At 37.4% G+C, this 22,726-nt stretch overlaps 1 protein-coding gene across 1 annotated transcript in view; it reads right to left on the reverse strand.

Moving 5' to 3' along the window:
- Positions 1-22,726, reverse strand: part of SYNE1 (spectrin repeat containing nuclear envelope protein 1) — a 457,576-nt gene that overhangs the window by 343,541 nt on the left and 91,309 nt on the right. Inside the window, exons 3-7 of the mRNA XM_060283256.2 lie at positions 19,163-19,258; positions 11,331-11,414; positions 4,955-4,975; positions 4,399-4,491; positions 3,310-3,488 (exon numbers count right to left, since the gene is read on the reverse strand). Of these exons, the coding sequence (XP_060139239.1) occupies positions 3,310-3,488; positions 4,399-4,491; positions 4,955-4,975; positions 11,331-11,414; positions 19,163-19,258 (473 nt within the window). The remainder of the gene's footprint in view (positions 1-3,309; positions 3,489-4,398; positions 4,492-4,954; positions 4,976-11,330; positions 11,415-19,162; positions 19,259-22,726) is intronic.

Consider the following 22,726-nt stretch of genomic DNA (forward strand, 5'->3'; position numbering starts at 1 on the left):
ATCACTAATTATTAGGGAACTGCAAATCAAAACTACAATGAGGTATCACCTCACACCAGTTAGAATGGGCATCATCAGAAAATCTACAAACAACAAATGCTGGAGAGGGTGTGGAGAAAAGGGAACCTTCTTGCACTGTTGGTGGGAATGTAGATTGTTACAGCCACTATGGAGAACAGTATGGAGGTTCCTTAAAAAACTAAAAATAGAGTTACCATATGATCCAGCAATCCCACTACTGGGCATATACCCAGACAAAACCATAACTCAAAAAGACTCATGTAACACAATGTTTATTGCAGCACTATTTACAATAGCCAGGTCACGGAAGCAACCTAAATGTCCATCGACAGACTAATGGATAAAGAAGATGTGGTACATATATACATTGGAATATTACTCAGCCATAAAAAGGAATGAAACTGGGTCATTTGTAGAGATGTGGGTGGATCTAGAGACCGTCATACAGAGTGAAGTAAGTCAGAAACAGAAAAACAAATATCGTATATTAATGCATATATGTGGAACCTAGAAAAATGGTACAGATCAACCAGTTTGCAGGGCAGAAATAGAGACACAGATGTAGAAAACCAACGTATGGACAGCAAGGGGGGAAAGCGGCCAGGGGTGGGGGTGGTGATGTGATGAATTGGGAGATTAGGATTGACATGTATACACTGATGTGTGTAAAATGGATGACTAATAAGAACCTGCTGTATAAAAAAAAAAAAAGAAAACTAAAAAAAAAAATTAAGGTGGGTGTAAATAAGTGAACAGCTGATAAATATTCATCATGTATTAGATATTTTCTGATTTTCTTGAATTTTATTGTATATATAAAATGTTTTCCTAAATATTCACCATGTTGGAACAATTAAAAATGGTTTGTTACATGGTCTTCCTCCTTATTTGTTGAATACACACACACACACAGACGCACGCACACACACTTATAATGTTTTGTATTAGATCAAACTAGTAGGTGATATTCCTAAAAAGCTTTAGTCCAAGCCTCTGAACTGTAGATACAAAATCAAAGAAAATGTAGATACCTCACTTAAAGAAGTGATACAAACTGAAAGAAACTTAGATACATCACTTAAAGAAGTACATCCAATTTATAGGCTAATAAATATTTGCTTCAAGTTATTTTGAATGGGTCTGTATACACATATCTTCATTTGTTTGGTTATCTTACTGATTTTTGTCCTAAAATACAACTGTTCTTAGACATTTGAAAAGAAGGTATGCAAATGTCAGACATGCTTTCATTTCTGACAGTATAGATAGCAGATGAAATTGGTAAAAAAAAAAAAAAAAAGAAGGGGGGATTAACTATCTTGTGTTACTGAAACAGTTTTTTGATTTACTTATCAAGTATTTTGAAATTTTATATGAAAACTCAATACACTCCGACAATTTGGTGCTCACTGGATGTTTTATCCTTTCTCGCCATCTTCAGTCTTGTGAGATGGATAAACCTTCACACTACGGAGTCTCACAAATTATAATTTTACAGACATGTCATATACTGAACTAGGTACAGATTCTAAAGTTATTTTATCCATGTCAGGTAAGAAATTGCTTGAAAAATAAATACCAGGATAGTGTAAAATAGCTTTTAGAAAAATTATCGACAATGTGGGAGCGTGACAGAATCATGTGTTCATTCCAGACTATTCATGGCAGAAAGCGGTCATCTCCCTAAATCTCTACAATTTATGCAGCTGTTAAATAAATGGATCTCATTGAGGTGTTGATAGGTGGAGAATCCTTGGGTCCACAAATCTGGACATTTATACAGGTAAGGAAAATACAACTTCCACCAATGTTACAAACATACAAGTTGCAGGAATGACGATTATTATTAGACCCCTGCACATCATGTGTGAAACAAAACTTATGCAGGAAAACTCCAACATCATTGAATTTGATTTTATTTCAAGCTATATAATATTAAATGAAAATTTATTTACTTTGTTTAATTAAATGCTGTGTGGAGCAAGAGACAACAGAATGTCACACTGACATTATTACAAATTTTTATCGTGATAGCATCATGATATATGTTGTAGCATGTGGTCACCAGTCCTCTCCTACCCAACATGTTTCTTCTCCCTGCTTGGTTAAGCTGCAAAAGAGATTAGTAATACCCACTGTAGATGGAATGCAAAGAGCATGCCAGCAATGTGGGAAGGGCTTTTAATTTCATCCCTACTAGAGTCCCAAGAGTCACAAAGCTTTGCTTTCAGAAATATTTTTAATTGCAACTTGAATCATAAAAATATACCCCAAATTAGAAAACCATCAACACACTTTACAAGTTAAATAAAACTATACGTTAGTAACACTAATTACATCTTCTCTACGTTTATTTTTTTCTCTCCTTATTTTTGCTCTTCAAACTCTTTAAAAATAGAACTTCCTGTGTGTAGTGCCTCAGTGTTTTATAATGATAAGTACTTGTTTACAACTATTTTCCAGAAGGAGAGAATTAGATGTGGGTTATATCTAGGCATGTGAAGCAAAATAGAAAGCGAGTTAATTTTACATGTCATTTAGGAAAATCTTACAAAAACACATCTTCTAGGTGAAGAGATCTTATTACGTACCACATCTGACCACAAAATATTGGTATGATCAACTTGAAACTCTATTGCAATTGCTATGAGAAAGTACTTTTTGAGAGTAGTAATTTTATATCCAGTATCCTCACATATATGTGCACACATGTAAATTTATTATGCTTAGAAGCAAACTCCCAGTCCATATAGCTGGAGCTGACAAAAGAATGTACATTCCAGATAAAAGATAAGATCAAAGAAAACATTAAAAAATAAAATTGCCAGAAAGTGTCAAGGTATAAAAACAAATATGATTATTTCAGAATGTGGATCTCAGTCCACAATATTATTAAATAGAACTCAATAGTCTTACGAAGAGATAATCACGTTTAAACCTCTAATTTATTTGTGTAAAAATTATCTAATAGCAGCAGAAAATCCAAACAATGACCTAAATGGCATTAGTCCTCATGCTAATCAAGTGTAGGGATTAAACAACTTAATTGGGTCCCATCACACAAGTGAAGAAGGATTTAGTTTTATTACAACATTTTTCTAGAGTATCAGGGATGCTTTCTGTTTACATTTTAATTCAAGGGAAGAGTGAAATGAGAGCCGGAGCAAAGCCATTCATTCCTCTGTCTCCATAAATTTTGCAATCACTGGAATGTGCACTCAGTCATAAATTGATACCTCAAATTATTCAAGGGTTTCTAATTTAAACAAACTCCTTCTTGGTACTTACTTGGCGACTGTGTACTGGACCCAGTTTAATAAAGCCTTCTTAGCATTTCCTTGGATCTTGGTGGCCACCTTCCGTTTGCTTGGGGGGCTGGTGGTCTCAGAGCTGACCACGCTGTCCACGGAGGATGTGCTGCTGGACAGAGGCTGCAGCTGCGGTAGGTTGCTGGTCAACTCCTCAATCTGCGTGAGCATCAACAGTCGGCAAAACGTCAGCATTACGTCAGCGTTATCTTTGTTCTTCTCTTCTCAGGTGGTTTAATTTTCCAACTTGATTGATCTTAACACCCTTAACCTCCCAACAATATAAGCTCTTAAAGGGCACGACCAATGTCTTACTCCTGTTTGCACTTCCTTCCACATCTAAAATGGGACCTTGTACACAGTAATGAACACTTGTTAAATACATGCATGAATGAAGAAAACAAAACCTAATGGTTCTCCAGACTCAAAGGATGTACACACCAAGAGTGAGTCCTAATGTAAACTACAAACCTTGAAATGATAGTGATGTGTCAGTAAAGGTTCATTAATTGTAACCAAGGTTCCACTCCCATGGGGGATACTGGTTAAGGGGAGGCTATGCATGTGTGGGTGCAGGAGGTACATGGGAAATTTCTGTACTCTTTGCTCAGTTTTGCCGAGAACCTCAAACTGCTCTAAAAAATAAAGTCCATTTCTTTAAAAAAATGACCTTACGGCTAGAAGAATTATCCCAGAGAGAACAGCAAGTTAATTTCTCCCCTTAATGTCTAATAGGAGCATAGAACCGCTCCCTTCCAGAGGACAAAGAAAAGCTTCCTGAACTCTTTTTACACCAATATTTCATCTCCATCGTGTTCTACCCACTTCTCGGATTGGGTACCTGGCCGAGTTCTTTGGGGAGTTCCATATATAACACCTTAGCGAAGAAAAAGAGGGCATTTTCTGCCAACAAAAAACAATGCACATGTGAAGGTCACATCTCTGCTAACTTGAGGTTCAGCCGCAAAGGTACAGAAAATGAGGGCATTATTCATCATTAAAATGTCCACCACTACCTCCATCTGTGACATTTATATCAACTGAAAAGGGAGCTGAAGAAGTACAATACCTGGAAATACAGAATAATGGTCCACATCAGTCCGAGAACTATCGAGGGTCGGCCATCAGCTATATCAGTGGAGTTAATGTTGACTAATTTAATCTGTTTAAAAAGAAAAACTGTACTAGTAATGTACTAGAAGATTACAGACCATTTAATTACGCAATAAGTAGCACTTGACTAGACGTCAATAACATGTGGTCATGCCTGGGAAGCAGTACACAAGAGGAAGCAGGGTGAGCCATAGAAACATGGTTTCAGTGGAAATTTCAGGGGCATTCATTAGGTGCACACAATAAACACAACTACAGAATGAATTTCAAAAACTGGTTTAAAGTTGAAAAAAATATGACATCATGCGAGGAATTACCAACAAAATGCCAGACAGGAAAAAAAAAAACAGGTTATTCTTTACATTCAGAGGTTGACTGGAATGGAAAAGAAACTGTGAGGGGAAGTTTAAGAAGATGCACTTACTTTGAAATTTGTTACCAAATAGCATGAAACTTATGTTCTCTTTTACCTATAAAAGTCAGCAGTTAAAAATTCTAAAATTTGTACTAACCGGTGATCCTCTGTACATGGACTGACATGAAAAACAAAGGGAGAAGATGATACATATATAAATAGTCCTTCAAAATCCACATTATTTGTTCAAAGGGAATAAAAATGCAGGTGGTAAATTTAGAGCGTGATATGCAGAATACATTTTAAAGATAAAGGAAAGGCAAGAAATAGTTAATTATTAAGAGAAACAGTTAAGAGAGTAGAAAGAGACTGGGGGGATTCAGTTCCCTACTTTGGGGCACTGACAACTAAAAAGCACTCAGAATTAATCTGTCTACAATTGTCCCCAATTATTCATTTCAATGTCTTCCCAACTATGAGGAAGTCCCAGGAACATAGACTTGTATGGTAGGTCTAGCTCAGTCAGCCTCTACAGAATACAGTTAGCTACTTATCCTCCTCTTCATAATCCCTGGACAAATAAGAAAAAAACTAAGGTACTTCTTAGACTTCTAGCTCAATAATTCTCAGCCAAGGGCTTCCCTGGTGGCGCAGTGGTTGAGAGTCCGCCTGCTGATGCAGGGGACACGGGTTCGTGCCCCGGTCCGGGAAGATCCCACATGCCGCAGAGCGGCTGGGCCCGTGAGCCATGGCCGCTGAGCCTGCACGTCTGGAGCCTGTGCTCCGCAACGGGAGAGGCCACAACAGTGAGAGGCTCGCGTACCGCAAAAACAAACAAACAACAAAAAAAATAATTTTCAGCCAAGATTTAATAAGGTGTGATACTAAAATAAAGTTCAGAAGTTTGTAAATAGCTTACTTTTTAAAAAATATCAGAAGCAAAATCATCCCACAATCACCTTACTCTTGAGTAATTGGTTTAAATTTACTAGTTATACAACTGAGAAGTAAAGTAAAAGCTAGCACAAAAGTCATTGTAAATAATTTGAGATATACCCATGGGATTTTATCTCACTGCTGAAGTTCATTCAGCAGGTTCAGAGACAGAAAAAAATTGAGAACTTCCACAGATCACAAGATCATATGTCTACTTCTTTTAAACCTAGCACTGTGTAAGATATAAAATACTTGTTGGTGGAAAATAAAGAGTGTCACATTTCTTTAATCTTTTATGACAGAACCTATTACAATCTTTATAATCATTTTGACGGCTCCATTTTACAATTTCTCCAGAATTTTCTCTATATCCATTTTAGTGTCCATGGACCACAAATTTATAATACATGCTAATAACCACAAGATTAATGCCTTTCATAGAGGACAAATTATTTCTCTTTCCTTATATATCATTCTTTTTTAAAATGCAATTGAATATATAAGTTGAATTTCCTACCTCAACCCAGCTCCAACTGCACTTTGAAGTTTATACGTTCAGCTTATTACAGAATCTGAAGATCTTTTGCTCAACTTGTGAAGAAAAAACGTTTTTCAAAATTATTTTCTTTCTTAAAAACTTAAAAACCATAATGGGTTTGGGGAGCACAGGTTCTTTGCCTGTTATACCTCCTCTCCCTTGCAAAATCCTATGAAATATACAATAAACTTTTAATAGCCCTAAGATTGTGGGAGGGGCAATAGAGACACATCCAAAGAGACTGAAGAATTCCAGAAACCAGAAAGGATGAATCACATAGATGGACCTCACCTCAGACCTTCTGAGCCAGAAAACAAGGAAGACGACCTAAGAATCTGTTTTAACAAAACCTCTAGGTTTGGAGAAGTTTGATTTTGTAAGCCAGAGGCCCGAATGGACTGAATTATCTTCAAAATTCACATGTTGAGGCCCTAACCCCCAATGTGACTGCATTTGGAGATAGAACCTTTAAGGAGACAATTAAGGTGAAACAAGGTTGTAAAAGTGAGCCCTAATCCAATAGGACTGGTATCCTTATAAGAAGAGGAAGAAACACCGGAACCCTCACTCTCACTTTCTCTCTCTCTCTCTGCACACACACACAAGAAAGGTCACGTGAAGGCACAGTGCCAAAGCAGCTGTCGGCGAGCCTGGAAAAAAGGAGGAAATCAACCCTGATGACACCTTGATCTTGGACTTTCAGCCTCCAGAACTGTGAGAAAATACATTTCTGTTGTTTAAGCTATCCAGTCTGTGGTATTCTGTTATGGCAGCCATAGCAGACTAATACAAGGTCCACAGACCTTTCAAAAAAAATTTGAATTATTTGGGAAAAATTTCAAAAAAATTTAAATAAAAAATCCAGACTACCAGCTTTTCTTGATACATTGGAAAACCTAATGAACAGATGCATCACCACTTTACGAGTTGTTTTCTACATATATATATAGGTAGCCAAATACCTGCATTAGTTAATAAGTAACTTAAATAAATTAAATAAATAATAAGATTTCAATAAAAATCCAGACTACTGGCTTTTCTCGTTCAACTGTTAAACCTGGGATCACTGTGCTTGCATTTCATCGAGGTAACACCAGATGGAATTGAGTATTTGCGTCCTTCTTCCAGACAGCACATGGGACTACTCCGTTTTCCTGCTACCATGATCAGCTTCTACCTTGCTTCATCGTTTACATCATCTATCTGGACCTCACAGGAACCTAAATTTATGTCCTTGTGTGCACTATGGCAAGCTTTAGGAAGCATGGTCAGTGACTGGCTCCTCCTATTACTATTTAGAATGATCCACCTGACACCTCATTGGAGAAAAACTTGTGGAAAGTAGTGATGAATCTATTCATTAGAGCCAAACTTATACAATTCTTATCAAATACTAACATATGCCTTTATTCAGTAACCCTGTAAACAAGTGGAAAATAAACACAATGGTAGGGTTTTCTTCAGTAAACTTGAAAAGTGCCTTCATTATTCCTTATCCGAGTACTAAACAAATCTTCTATCATCTAAAGAAAAAAATCTAAATGGAGGACAAAGTAAATACAAAGGTTAAAGACAAATTCTTGAAAATATGTTTGAGACTTAAGTTCTTAAACTATAAAGAACAAAAATAAACAGTAAGAGGGAGGGCACCAAAGAGTCTTCAAAAACTCATTCTACCCCACTGTCAATTATTTTGTGAGCCAATGGGGTGAAGAAATGCAAGAAAGAGAAGCCCAAAACTATGTACTTCAGGTAGATTTTTAAAAAATCAAAGTAGTTAGGGATTTGTGGGGACAGAAAGGAAATACTTTGGATTTTGTCCTGAAACTCAAATGCATTACTTTTTGCCCTTAGTAAATATAATATTTAAAATCTGAATCCTCTACTTTTTAAAAAGTTATTCAGGTTTGTTCTGTGAAAATGGACCTGGTACAAACAAGTCTTTTGTGAAAAGAAGACTCTTTGGTTCTCTTTACAAACAATGCCTTTCATGGGTTAAGTCATTAAATATTTCTCCAAGACATTAATTAATAAGAAGAATTTTGTTTTCATATTCTAGCCAGCAAATATACATCAAAACAAAGAAGGACACTATTGTTATATAGCCAAAATGGAAGATGAAATGACTGGGAAAACTCTATAAACATCCTGTTAAATAAGGCTTTTTTTTCAGCTTTCCATGAAAAACTCATGAAGCGAGAGAAGGAAGAAGAGAGACACTCCATTAAGAATGATGTTAAAGTGACCTGAAAACAATGTCCAATATTCTACTAGACGTTAAGACTGTTTTTCTACACCATCTTAATGCCTAGAATCTCTCTTTGGTGTGAAGTTAGCACACTTGACTGAACTTTATACTGATTCACTGTACTAACAACTCATCAAAATGTAAATTATTTAAGAGCCAGAATCTAGTTTTCTTTAATTTTCCAGAATTAATATTTTCCAGAATTCTCATTTTACAGAAAGTATTCAATTATGCATTTGTGGAATAAATGAAATAATTTATTGCATATAGACAGAGAAGTAAATAACTGAATCATTCTATTTTCCAGAAGTATCTGGATATCCATTTATAAAGCTGGTTTTGGTATTGCCAAACACAGACTTCCTGAATTTCTACAAATTAGAAAAGGCTAAAATCTAAAAGGATTGGTGCAACCCTTCTGGAGGGAAATATGTCAACACCTAACAAAACAAAATACACACTTATGTTTTGACCCAACAATCATACTTCTGAAAATTTACCCAGAAGATATACTTCCAATAATACAAAAATACTTATGCACAGTTATTAACTGCATCATCGTTTCTGTTTGAAAAATGCTAGAAACAACCTAAATGCTCATTCATAAGAGAGTGGTTGAATAAACTCTGGAACATCCAGACCACGGAATACTATGCAGCTGTAAAAATGAATGAGGAACATCTCTGTGAACTGATTTGAGGGATTTCCAGGATATACTGTTAAATGAAAAAAGTAAAGTGCACCTGGTGTATCGCTAGTATGCTACCTTTGTATAAGAAAGAAGGTGGTGTATGAAAATAACCTGCTCATTCCCGCAAAAGAAATACAGGAAGGATAAATCAGAAATTGGAGAAACTGGTTACCTAGAGGTAAGAAAAGGAGTAAAAGGAAGGAGAATGGTAATGGAGAAGCAAGGATGAGGAGGGAATGCCACTTCTCTAAGTGTAACTTTTGCTCCTAGAATCATAATAATGTCTCGTTCTCTAAAATAAAAAATAATTAAGGTCAACTAGGATGTGTGTGGGGTTGCCCAAAATGGAATATAACTCTATTACTTAACTCTATCACAAATGAATAACATAATCACACTGAAAGGATGGGAGAACAGAAGTGACCTAGGTAAATCTGGACAACATTCTCTTGACAGGATATTGTAATGCTGAAGACCGAAAGAACTGTACACAAATACTGTTCTCCAGTTAGTCAATATGTTTCTCACAAAGGTGTGGGTTAGCAATTCTGAAACTACTTTATGTGTATACACTAGAGATGAAAAAGAAGACAATATATTGTAGATGAGAACCAGGTTTCTCACTGCCAGAGAAAACAGAAAGAAATCATCATGCAATGGACCTTGTGGTATTGGACTGAAATCGGAAGTATCAATTTGAAGTAAAGGTTTACATGCACACATAATAGAAGAAGCTATATAGAAAGAGAGAGAGAGAGAGAGAGAGAGCTGGAGGGGAGAGAAATATAGATATGTGTGTATACCCAGATTAGTAAACATACATACATCTAGATCTGTATATTGAGAGGGCAATGAAACCTCAGTAGCCATGAGCACAACTAGCACCCAAATCTTGGTTTCTAAATGCCATTCACTAATGAAAGGAACAAAGCCTCCTTAGAGAAGTGGTTGATTCTAGGATTGGGGTAAGGAAAATATAAACCTGGAAAATCTGTAGCTCCAGAAAATAAGGAAATGATTGAAAAAGGATGGGGCCATGTCAAAAGAGCACAGGAGCCAGCTGGAAGGAACTCTTAATGGACAAAGCTAGAACAATCTGAGCAACAAAATAATAACAATAATAACAATAATAGTAGTCATACTGGATTATAACTATAGAATAAAATAAATATCCATGAGTCCATAATGAAATAAGGAAGGAATTGAATAAATAAATGGGGAAGAAAGGTCATCTTTTTCTTACATAACGATTCCAATTAGTAAGTATAAAAGAAACGAGGGAAAAACAAAATCATCATTAGGCAAACAGCACAGAAGTAATTACTGAAGGCAACTGATGCTAAAATCAGTGAGCAAGGAGCAGAATATTAGCATAATCTCAATTACCTCCCCCCTAAGTTATTTCTGAATTATAAATGGAAAAGTAGTAGTTTTACCATAAAAAAAAAACTCAGCAGATGACTTAATCAAGCGGTTGAGGTTAGCATCACCAGCAATAAGACAAGTCAGAATTCTATCTATATCCACTAAACTGATTCACTGAGAAGAATACATCACTTCCTCGGAATTCTTGCCAAAAATGTATAACCTCAATCTAATCATGGGAGAACATCACACAAACCAAACTGAGAGATATTATGAAAAATAACTGCCTAGCGGTTATCATTAAGGTCATGAAAGACACAGAAAGACAAGGTCATAGAATGGAAAAGACAAAGGAGCCACAACAATTAAAATGCAACGCATGTTATTGGATTGGATCCTGGAACAGAAATAAGACACTGTTGAAAAAATGATGAAATTAGATTAATTTCTATGCTTTACTTAACAGTACCATACCAATTTTAATTTCCTTATTTGGTAGTTGTACTATGTTACATATATGTACTATGTACAAATAAGTCCCTCACATTAGAGGGAGCTGGCTGAAGTACAGACGTGAAATCTCTGTACCTCTTTTTTTTTCCCACTCTTCTGTAAGTCTAAAATGATTTTACAATAATATTGCACATATATGTTGTATAGATTGCATGCAGTGTTTTTACCCAACAATCAACAATGAAAATATTAGTATGTCCACGCTTTCTTCTTGAAGTGTTTTGTTTTTGTTTCCCTCTTACCTTCCTTCCTTCCAGGAACTTGAGTGCCGTGCCAATGTTCGCCACAGCATGGATTCGCTTCATCCGGCGTCCTTGTTCACAGGGCTATAAAAGGGGGAAGGACAGGAATAAGTAAAAATGCACACATTAAAAAGACAGTTATAAACTCTATTTAAGTGGATTCAAAATATACTTGAAGAATGTTCAGGAACAGCCAACATACTCAATTTCTATAAAGGTTAGCAGATACATAGAGGAGCGTTATCCCCACAGCACTTGGAAGGTGTATAATTTACTCAATAAATACATTCATTCTCAGCTTCTGAATGCACTTACCCTTAAGGTTTCTGTATGCTTAAGGTTGGAAATTCACAAAATTCCTATGTTGTCTACTAAGACTGTTATTCCTGCAAGTTAGGAAGTATTTTTATGAAAAGTGCTCTTGGTGTGTGTGGAGGGAGGGCAGGAAATCTCTCCTTGCCTCTCAATTTTGTCATAAACTTAAAACTTCTCTAAAAAATAAAGTCTTGGGCTTCCCTGGTGGCGCAGTGGTTGAGAGTCCGCCTGCCGGGTTCGTGCCCCGGTCCGGGAAGATCCCACATGCCGCGGAGCAGGTGGGCCCATGAGCCATGGCCGCTGAGCCTGCGCGTCCAGAGCCTGTGCTCCGCAACGGGAGAGGCCACAACCGTGGGAAGCCCGCGTACCGCAGAAAAATAAAAAAATAAATTAAATAAAGTCTTAAAAAAAGTATTCTTGGTCACTCACATTTTTTTTCAGTCATACTGACATGAAAGTTGCTGACAGTATTAGTGGCGTTTCTCTGTTTGAAGGACCAAAAAGCATGGCGCATATGAGCCAAGGTTAAAAAGGAGGAGTGCAAGAATGAAAATGTTCTTCGCAGAATAGTATGTTCTGGTACAAGGATACTAAGTTACTTGTGTTTGATTCAGCAAAATATAATAAATTAATAAATAATTTAATAAATAGAATAAAATAGTAAGTGCTACACTGTTCATTTTAAAACTCAAAATAATTTCAGTGAAGTGGATAGCATTACATTTACGAGACCTAAGAGGATAACAGGTCCATGATTGCAGAGCTGATAGACTGGTCTCTTCTCTGTGGCACTAGAACTCTAAACAATCTCCCATTAGAGCTCAAAACTAAGTATCTTTTCATTTCCAGTTAAAAGTGTAACAGGTAATTTTTTATGACATCATTTTAAACAAATATTTAAATAGAAAATATACTTTTAAAATGTTTATCCTTTTCTTGCATGGCCCACTTATTTAGTTATTCGATTAATTATCTTTTATAATGGAAAAAGCACCTAGGAACCCGCAACTAAAACAAAGCCAGGACCCAGAAATTAAGCACAAAAGCCACATCCCTCAATATTACCATTCATTCCATCCCCCTGAAGTCCTACACCATGGCAACCATCACAATAAACCCAGTCCAATGTTTTCCCTTTTACACACATTCATTTCATTAATTGCATTCTTAAAAAGAATATTTATTTCAGTTCTTAGCTCTTATATAAAGAATATCACTGTATTAATCTTTTGATACTTACTTTTCCACATAATAAGATTGCTAACATTCATCCATATTGTTTCCTGTCACTGTATTTCATTCATTTTGACAGCCATATACTGTGCTATTTATTTACTCTCCTTCTGATGTGAATCTGAATTATTTCCAGGTTATTCCTATGTGACCTGTGCTGATAGGATGGATACCTAACAGTGGAATTGCTGAGTCAGGGGGAATGTGACTTTTGAACTTAATCTAACTTTTCCAAAGTGTTTGTACTACTCACTCTTATCAGCAATACAAGAATAATCCTGTGGATACACGTTTTGTCCAACACTTCATTTTGACAGTTATCTTTAAAAAATTATTTTCAGTTGAATGTATGTAACATGGTCTTTCATGGTGGTCTTCATTTGCACTGTCCTGCTCAACAACGGTGTGAACATCTCATCCTCTGTTCTTTGGCAAGTCTGTTTCTTTTTCTTTTTATTAATTTTTATTGGAGTATAGTTGCTCTACAATGTTGTGTTCGTTTCTGCTGTACAGCAAAGTGAATCAGCTCTACGTATACATAGATCCCCTCTTTTTTGGATTTCCTTCCCATTTAGCTCACCACAGAGCGCTGAGTAGAGTTCCCTGTGCTATACAGTAGGTTCTCATTAGTTATCTGTTTTATACATAGTAGTGTATATATGTCAATCCCAATCTCCCAATTCATCCCACCACCGGCCATGCCTTGGTATCCATATGCTTGTTCTCTACATCTGTGTCTCTATTTCTCTTTGCAAATAAGTTCATCTGTACCATTTTTCTAGATTCCACATATAAGTGATATTATGCAATATGTGCAAAAGCTTTTAAGTTTCATTAGGTTCCATTTGTTTACTTATTTATTTATTTTTAAACATCTTTATTGGAGTATAATTGCTTTACATTGTTATGTTAGTTGCTGCTGTATAACAAAGTGAATCAGCTATACGTATACATATATCCCCATATCTCCTCCCTCTTGTGTCTCCCTCCCACCCTCCCTATCCCACCCCTCCAGGCGGTCACAAAGCACTGAGCTGATCTCCCTGTGCTATGCGGCTGCTTCCCACTAGCTATCTATTTTATATTTGGTAGTGTCTATATGTCAATGCCACTCTCTCACTTCGTCCCAGCTTACCCTTCATCCTCCCCATGTCCTCAAGTCCATTCTCTAAGTCTGCGTCTTTATTCTTGTCCTACCCCTAGGTTCTTCAGAACCTTTCTTTTTTTTTTTTAGATTCCATATATATGTGTTAGCATACAGTGTTTTTCTCTTTCTGACTTACTTCACTCTGTATGACAGACTCTAGGTACATCCACCTCACTACAAATAACTCAATTTCGTTTCTTTTTACGGCTGAGTAATATTCCATTGTATATATGTGCCACATCTTCTTTATCCATTCATCTGTCGATGGACACTTAGGTTGCTTCCATGTCCTGGCTATTAAATAGTGCTGCAATGAACATTGTGGTACATGACTCTTTTTGAATTATGGTTTTCTCAGGGTTTCTGCACAGCAAAGGAAATCATAAACAAGATGAAAAGACAACCCTCAGAATGGGAGAAAATATTTGCAAACGAAGCAACTGACAAAGGATTAATCTCCAAAATATACAAGCAGCTCATGCAGCTCAATATCAAAAAAACAAACAACCCAATCCAAAAATGGGCAGAAGACCTAAATAGACTTTTCTCCAAGGAAGATATACAGATTGCCAACAAACACCTGAAAAGATGCTCAACATTACTAATCATTAGAGAAATGCAAATCAAAACTACAGTGACATATCACCTCGTACTGGTCAGAATGGCCATCATCAAAAAATCTGCAAACAGTAAATGCTGGAGAGGGTGTGGAGAAAAGGGAACCCTCTTGCACTGTTGGTGGGAATGTAACTGGAGAACAGTATGGGGAGGTTCCTCCATTTGTTTATTTTTGTTTTTATTTCCATTACTCTAGGAGGTGGGTCAAAAAAGATCTTGCTGAGATTTATGTCAAAGAGTGTTGTGCCTATGCTTTCCTCTAAGAGTTATATAGTGTCCGGCCTTACGTTTAGGTCTTTAATCTATTTTGAGCTTATTTTTGTGTATGGTGTTAGGGAGTGTTCTAATTTCATTCTTTTACATGTAGCTGTCCAGTTTTCTTGGGTTGTTTGTACTCATTGTTTTGAAGATGTACCTCATATATTCTTGATATAATCCTTTCTTAATCCTTTTTTAACCTGTATTGTGAATATCTTTGACCAATTTTTAACTTTTTTGTCACTTTCTTTAAAGTTTTTTGATTAAAAACTGTTTTGAATTTTAAAATAGTCAAAGGTAACAATCTTTTATAGTTAATATTTTTTGCCTTATTTTTTTCCCTGTCCTGATGTCTCAGAGATATTCACCTATATTTTCTAAGGGTTTAAAGTATTTTTGCCATTAGGGCCTTTATCCATGTATATTTGATTTCTATAGAGGCCAAGAGATAAGGATCCAACTATACCTTTTTCTTGCTCTTCCATTTATTGAGCCATCTTTCCTTCCCAGATCTGACATCCACCTCTGACATAAACTAAATTTCCATTCATGCCTTGGTCTGTTTCTCAACTCTATTGCATTAGTCAATATGCTCAGCCCTGTATTAACACCACACTATCTTATGTGATACAGCTTCACTGTAAGACCTGATATCTAGTAAAGCAAATACCTTTTCTCTGCTTTTCTTCTTTGGCTGTATCCTGGCTAAAAGAGCAAGGTATAAACACCTATTGTATAGTTCTACCCCATATTTGCATCTATTTTAACACAACTGACCTACCCTAGTTAACACAGTGATCCTCCCAACCAGGCTACAAGCTCTTTGAGGGCACCAACCATACTTCATTCACCTTTGTTCTCCTTAGAGGGCAAAGGCAGTGCCTTTTCCATAATAGAGACTCCAGATATGTTAGCTGAACAGTCAAAAGATAATGCCAAACCCAGCGGCAGACTTGAGTTCTACTCTCAATATATGATTGATGTTTAACAAAGTCACCTGGTGAACATGCAAGGGCCTTCAATTTCCTAAGAATGCCCATGTGTACTTTTAAGTGGATTTTTAGGCTCCTCTTTTTTTTTTTTTTTTTTTTTTTTGCGGTACGCAGGCCTCTCACTGTTGTGGCCTCTCCCGTTGCGGAGCACAGGCTCCGGACGCGCAGGCTCAGTGGCCATGGCTCACGGACCCAGCCGCTCCGCAGCATGTGGGATCTTCCCAGACCGGGGCACGAACCCGTGTCCCCAGCATCAGCAGGCGGACTCTCAACCACTGCACCACCAGGGAAGCCCTTTTAGGCTCCTCTTGAACGCAGAGTGTTAAGGAGTCTTTAATAATACTATACAGAAGGTTAACAAAATAGATAAGAAATGAATTTCTCTGCAGTCCTTAAGCTCTATTCATATTGCTTCGATTATTTTTAATTTTTCTATGGAATTCTTCACATTCTTAAAAAAAATCCTAAGTATAAAATTAATTTAGTGTTCCTATCTTTATGTGTGATTAAAGATATATAATCACCGATCCATTCAAAGAGTAAATGTTCTACAAATAATAATCAAAGGGCATAGAGAAATCCAATAATAATCATAAAAACTTAAAACTCCCTAGCATCTGAAATAAAATCATAGACAAGAGAGTCACAATAGGTTATTAAAAGAAACTAAGATACTGAGAGTCCTCCCTTACCTTGAGATGCTGGTGGTAAAGGGAATACTAAGGTATTTGGCTGAATTTCCCAGATGATCATGGTCAAAGTCAGTCCTGGGCTATGTGAATCATGATGTTAAAGTATACTGCTCTTTAATAGAGTTGTACGTATGAGATTTCCCAAACATTGCTAATGTTCCTGAGGGAAATGCTTTTGTTCACATTCTATCTTTGAAAGCTCTACAAGAATGCCTAGGATACTCAGTCCTTTAAATGATGCTTTTCATCTTAATGTGGTCCTGAACCAAAATGTCTACATGTACAAAATTTAAATAACCATTGCGATGGTTTATTTATAATTTCAGAGTAATTTCATTTTATATAATTCAGAATCTTGAAGGGCTCAGTAAAAATAAATAATAAAGGTTAAATCAGAAACTGTCCTTCTGTGTCTCAGTTTTTCTACCTCTTAAATGAGAATATTGAGATTCTTTCTGAAATTGCTTCTAGCTTCCAGATCCTATCATTATAAACACATCTAAATGAGTAGGGCACTTAAACAGAAGTAGGATTCTTGTATCAAAATATACGCTCTTTCTAGAATCACTTAACTTGGCAGGTAATGCCCACTGAGGTTTCTGTATACCGTTGGCCGAGTACAATGGCAGAATCATAATGACACTTAGAATGACAGGCTTCTTAAATACCCATTTGAATTGTAATGAAGATTCCTTCAATTCAAGTAAATAGCTTAATTCAGGAGGGTATATGAAGATAGCCAGTTACAACAGGCCACCAGGGAGTATATATTTCAGGTCGATGACTCCCACATCCTAATGTTAATCCAGTTAATTTAGCTCATGCATATATCTGTTTACTCCAAGCTGGCTTTTCATATGTGTCTTCTTTGATCTCTCCCAATGTGGAGCCTGAGATAAGAACAGGGGTACATGCAGGTGATCGAGGAGGTGATCCCAGGTAGCAGGAGTGAGGATGCATGGAGAGTGAGACAGGGAAGGAGGAAAAATCAATAAATAATAATCAATAATGATACGATGTGCTATTAAGGGTCTCCACAATGGGCAACCACAGCTCAGTTCTGCTGGGGATCCAATGGGGCACTCTACCTCATGTGTGAAATAAACCTTGGAATCATCCCTCCTACAAAAGCCAGGCTGGAATTTTTATTCAGACTCCCATCCCGTTTGGGACCATTAACTCTCCCACACTTCAGGGCTGCCTTGTGGGCAACTTGCAGCTTTGACAAAAGCCCTGAGGGCAGAAACCCAGAGATGGGCTGCCAGTGCTTGAGTTGAGATGCTGATGGAGGGTGTGGATCACGTCCACTCCTGCGGCTACTGGAATCAGAGGTGATCTGAGATGGCGCTGGGGGCACCAAAAGCATCCGCTATACTATGAATTCAAGTAGATAATGACTTACACAAAATTATTATCATCAGTTTGTATCTTCCCAGAAACAACTCTGTTACAAAAGCTATGGTGAAGGCTCCCCACAAGAAATGAACTGGAAATTTATGATCAGGCAAAAACACTTTTTAAAAAATCAATTAGGGCTTCCCTGGTGGCGCAGTGGTTGAGAGTCCGCCTGCCGATGCAGGGGACACGGGTTCATGCCCCGGTCTGGGAGGATCCCACTTGCGGCGGAGCGGCTGGGCCCGTAAGCCATGGCCGCTGGGCCTGCGCGCCTGGAGCCTGTGCTCCGCGGCGGGAGAGGCCACAGCAGTGAGAGGCCCGCGTACCGCAAAACAAACAAACAAACAAAAATCAATTATCCAAGTAATAATGACTGTGTAGCTCTTTGTCATGATGCAACAGATTAAGAAAAAATAAGTACCCCCAATTTTGGACCCCATGTCTAGTGTATTACACAACATTCTGAAGATTATTTCCTGAGAGCCTTTTAAAAATTATGGTAAACATCACATAAATAATCTATGTTTGCAAACTACTTACTTCTCTACTACTCTGAAATGAAAAACCATAAGCCAGAAAGAAATAAATATTTTATTATTCGAGTAATGTAGAAAAATAGATTTTATAGGTCACTGTCAATTTGTTTTTCACTCTGCTGGTTCCATTGAGCTTAACAACAAATGATTCTGAACATGCTGTTCCTATTACAAACGACGGATGACAGAGAATGTCCATAAGCGGATGAAAAATGCCACGCTGATTTCAAGGCTTAATTTTCAACAGCTATATAAATACACAGATACGGACCAACAATCCTTTCCAAATGGAAAGTAAGCACTTAAAGTGCATTAGATGTTAATTTCCAACAAATCTTCCTGGATGCCGTACAGATGCAGTAGTTAACCAGGACTGATAATCGATGAAGTTCTTTACTCTTACTTCTAGGATTACTACCACTATACATAATGTTTTAAATCTACTATAGGTGTGCAGGAATGAGAAAGGAAATTTATTCCTTGTTCCCAGAAGTGACCGATAGACTAGTGCTTCCTGTGTATTACCAACCGCAAAAGAGAAAAAATGTCCCTCACGTGGGTAGCACCCCTTATACTCCCAACTCCATAGCCCCCAAATTCCAAATGGGAACAGTTTGACAAGTCTGGTCACAGAAAACATCCTTACCAGTTTCTGCCCAGACAGGACCTCCAGCAGAGCGAGCAGCTTCACACCATCTTTCATGTCTTCAAAAAGATCATCTACCACCATTGGGGGTTTCCGCTATAAAATAAAAAAATAAATAAATGCAAAAAATACTTCTCTTACTCTCTGTCAGACATTTGTTACTCACTGTGGCAAAATTTGAAGAAAAATGTCTAAATGCCAAAATCCTTTATTTGGGATATGGTTGGCCATTACCTTTTGATGGCTGCAAAGAGAAAAACGACCCTTTGGAGGTAAACTTCACATTCAAGAACCTCATGCCTGGGCTTTCACATACACACCAGTGTCTTTCTAGAAAGGGAGTTTTGACAAGAGTGGGATGGTGTGGGATAAGGGAAGGAAAAGAGGATACTATAAACATAAAAGATAAGAGAGAGGTTAAAGCAGGACGGACGTAAACAGGGAACAGGTGGTACCCCAGATAAACTGGACCAACCTCCAAACCTTCACCCTGAGTGAGCACATTACTGGGCTGAGGCAGGTGCCAAATTTCCTTGAACATTCTCTCCAGGGTAACCTCGTTAACTCAGTGACCTGCTGTGGGACCATTGTTACAACAGCCAGAGGGACAGGTTGAACCTCCTGTGGGTTAGCTGGCCACGTCCGTTCTGTTGCACAGGCTGGCAAATCCAGCAAACCTCTCTCACAGCGTGGCACTGAACCCAAAGGATCAAAAGCACAAGAGTACAGACCGATCAAGGCAAATCTATCACGACTACTGGAGAAACAGTCAAAGCCCATTTTCAACTCGTGGAGGGTCTTTTGTTTTTTTATGAAGATTATGAAAATACTTAGTATACTAGAGTTCATGAAATCTTGAAATTAGGTGTATCTCTTGCCTCAGAAGAAAGTAAAAAAGCGATGAAGTCAAAGTTGATGGTCAACAGTAATTAGGTGCCCTCAGATTTCTCACAGAATATGAATTTTAAAAAATTTATAGGGCTTCCCTGGTGGCGCACTGGTTGAGAGTCCGCCTGCCAATGCAGGGGACACGGGTTCGTGCCCCGGTCCGGGAAGATCCCACATGCCGCGAAGTGGCTAGGCCTGTGAGACATGGCCGCTGAGCCTGCGTGTCCAGAGCCTGTGCTCCACAACGGGAGAGGCCACAACAGTGGGAGGCCCGCGTACGGCCAAAAAAAAAAAAATTTATAACCTGGATCAAGCTCTGTAGTTTTCTAATTCTCACTGAACATGTTAAAGGCCTAATGCTGTCTACTTGACTTTCAATTGTCTTTCTTTCTTTCAAGAAAGAAAAAGGAAGGAAGGCAGGGAGGGAGGGAGGGAAGGAAGAAAGAAAGAAAGAGAGAGAGAACAAAAGAAAGAAAGAAAGAAAAGGAAGGAAGAATGAAAGAAGGAAGGAAAGAAAGAAATAAAGAAGGAAAGAAAGAAAGAAAGAAAGAAAGAAAGAGAAAGAAAGAAAGAAAGAAAGAAAGAAAAAGAAAGAAAGAAAGAAAGTTCTTTGTAGAGATATTTAATCACCAAATGTTTTACTGAAATGGGACTTTGTCTACCCACTGATGTGGCACATTTATATTCTCTTATGACTGCATGAACTACTGTCTCTGAATGGTACAATTCTAATTGTGAATGCATTTTTTTCCTCTTTATAAAACGAACAGCTGAATACATTTTGTTCTCATGCTGCAAAATACATGTTCAAAAATAATAGTTTTCATTTTCAAGCTTTCTCTTTTAAATTCCACTATTCACACTGCTTACTATTTATACAGCAAGAACGTAATAGTGACTTTATATTCTAAGCATATAAATAAAATTATTCAGAATAAAATGAGCCTTTACAATGCAAAATATTTGATGTGATAAGAATCAAAATTATTGTATTAACTGTATATAATCATTAAAAATATGATCTATTTCTCTTTCAAAATGTCCATTTGTATCCTAATAATACAAATACAGTGGAATAATGAGGGGGAAAGTTAATAAATATGTGATGTATTCTGTGAACAAATACAAATGAAATTTTTCATGTATTGTGTTAACCTGAAAATATATTTTAAAACTTAAACAAAGCAAAGCAGGGAATTTTCATGAAATAATAAAGAGTCCAAGAAATTGGACACCAAAAAAAAAAAAAAAAAACACGATAGATTGCATCCATCCATCCATTCTGACTTTAAACGTACACAGGTCTCTACCACTTTGCAGAACATTCTCTCTCGACCCCGTTCTGCCCCTCATGTGTGTCCTCTTGCATTCCTGCTTGTGGTCCACATGCTCTCTGCCCCTCTAGCCACTCCTATAGGTGGCCTCTAGGTCAGCTCTGACCGCTGAACAAGTCAGTAGCCCATCAGTCCCTCTGCACTGGATATTGTTGCTACCAACTTCTCCTTGAGCTGTTCCTCCCCAAACTTCTTCGATCAGTCTGCCTGGTTCACAGATTTCTTCTCCTTCTCTCTCTCTCCTTTCTTCCTAACTGTAGCCATTCACCAAACTCAATCATGACTCCTCCATTCTTTACAAAATTTTGTCTGGATAGATGTGACTCTCTTTTTTTTTTTTTTTTTTTTTTTTTTGCGGTATGTGGGCCTCTCACTGTTGTGGCCTCTCCCGTTGTGGAGCACAGGCTCAGCAGCCATGGCTCACGGGCCTAGCCGTTCTGCGGCATGTGGGATCTTCCCGGACCGGGGCACGAACCCGTGTCCCCTGCATCGGCAGGCAGACTCTCAACAACTGTGCCACCAGGGAAGCCCTAGATGTGACTCTTGAATCCTTCCTTGCAGGTAAGTGTTCTTTCCTAAACATTGTTGAGCACATGGCAGGCACACAACATTCACTGCTGACTGACTGAATGAAGTTTTGTAAAAAAAAAAAAAAAAAAAAAAAAATTACCTTTGCAGTCCCTATGCCCGTATTAATGGTTCTTAAAATGTAGTACATATATATGATGGGTAAAGAAAAACGTTCTCCAGGTTCTAGGCAATCACAGACTACAGCGCAACACATAGAAGCATCTTGCTTCTGAATGTCTTGTTCACAGTAGGAACTCATTAAAAACTTGTTGAAGGAATGAGTTCCTAGTCTGTGTTTGGGAAAAAAAGAATAGGTAGTTTTTATTTCAAGAACAGAAATGCCTAGAATAGTCTCACTTTCCTCTTTTCCCATTTAGCAAATTCCTGGTCAGTTTTTATGACTGGGCTCTTATGTAATCTTTTCCAGTTTTCCAACTAGAATTAAATTACTTATTTTGTCTTAAGTGCATTTGTTCTGATTATAATGACCGCATTGCATTATAGTTATTTATAAAGTTGTATGCCCAGGAATTCAGATCATGGGACTTCTGGAGGACAAGGAAGTTGAATATATATTTAAATACATAATACTAGGCACAGCGCTTAGCACTAGTTGGTAGTAAACACGTAGATATCTCAACAGATATGTGATGCTTATTTGCAAATACCTTTTGGAATCTTGGAGAGATGTACACAAATAAGGACACGAGGCAAAAATTTCTTTTTATAGGAAATATGAGTTGCTTCTGAAAAATTTTTCGCCAGTATCTTC

The sequence above is a fragment of the Globicephala melas genome, chromosome 14, assembly GCF_963455315.2.
Source record: "Globicephala melas chromosome 14, mGloMel1.2, whole genome shotgun sequence".
NCBI classification, from domain to species: domain Eukaryota; kingdom Metazoa; phylum Chordata; class Mammalia; order Artiodactyla; family Delphinidae; genus Globicephala; species Globicephala melas.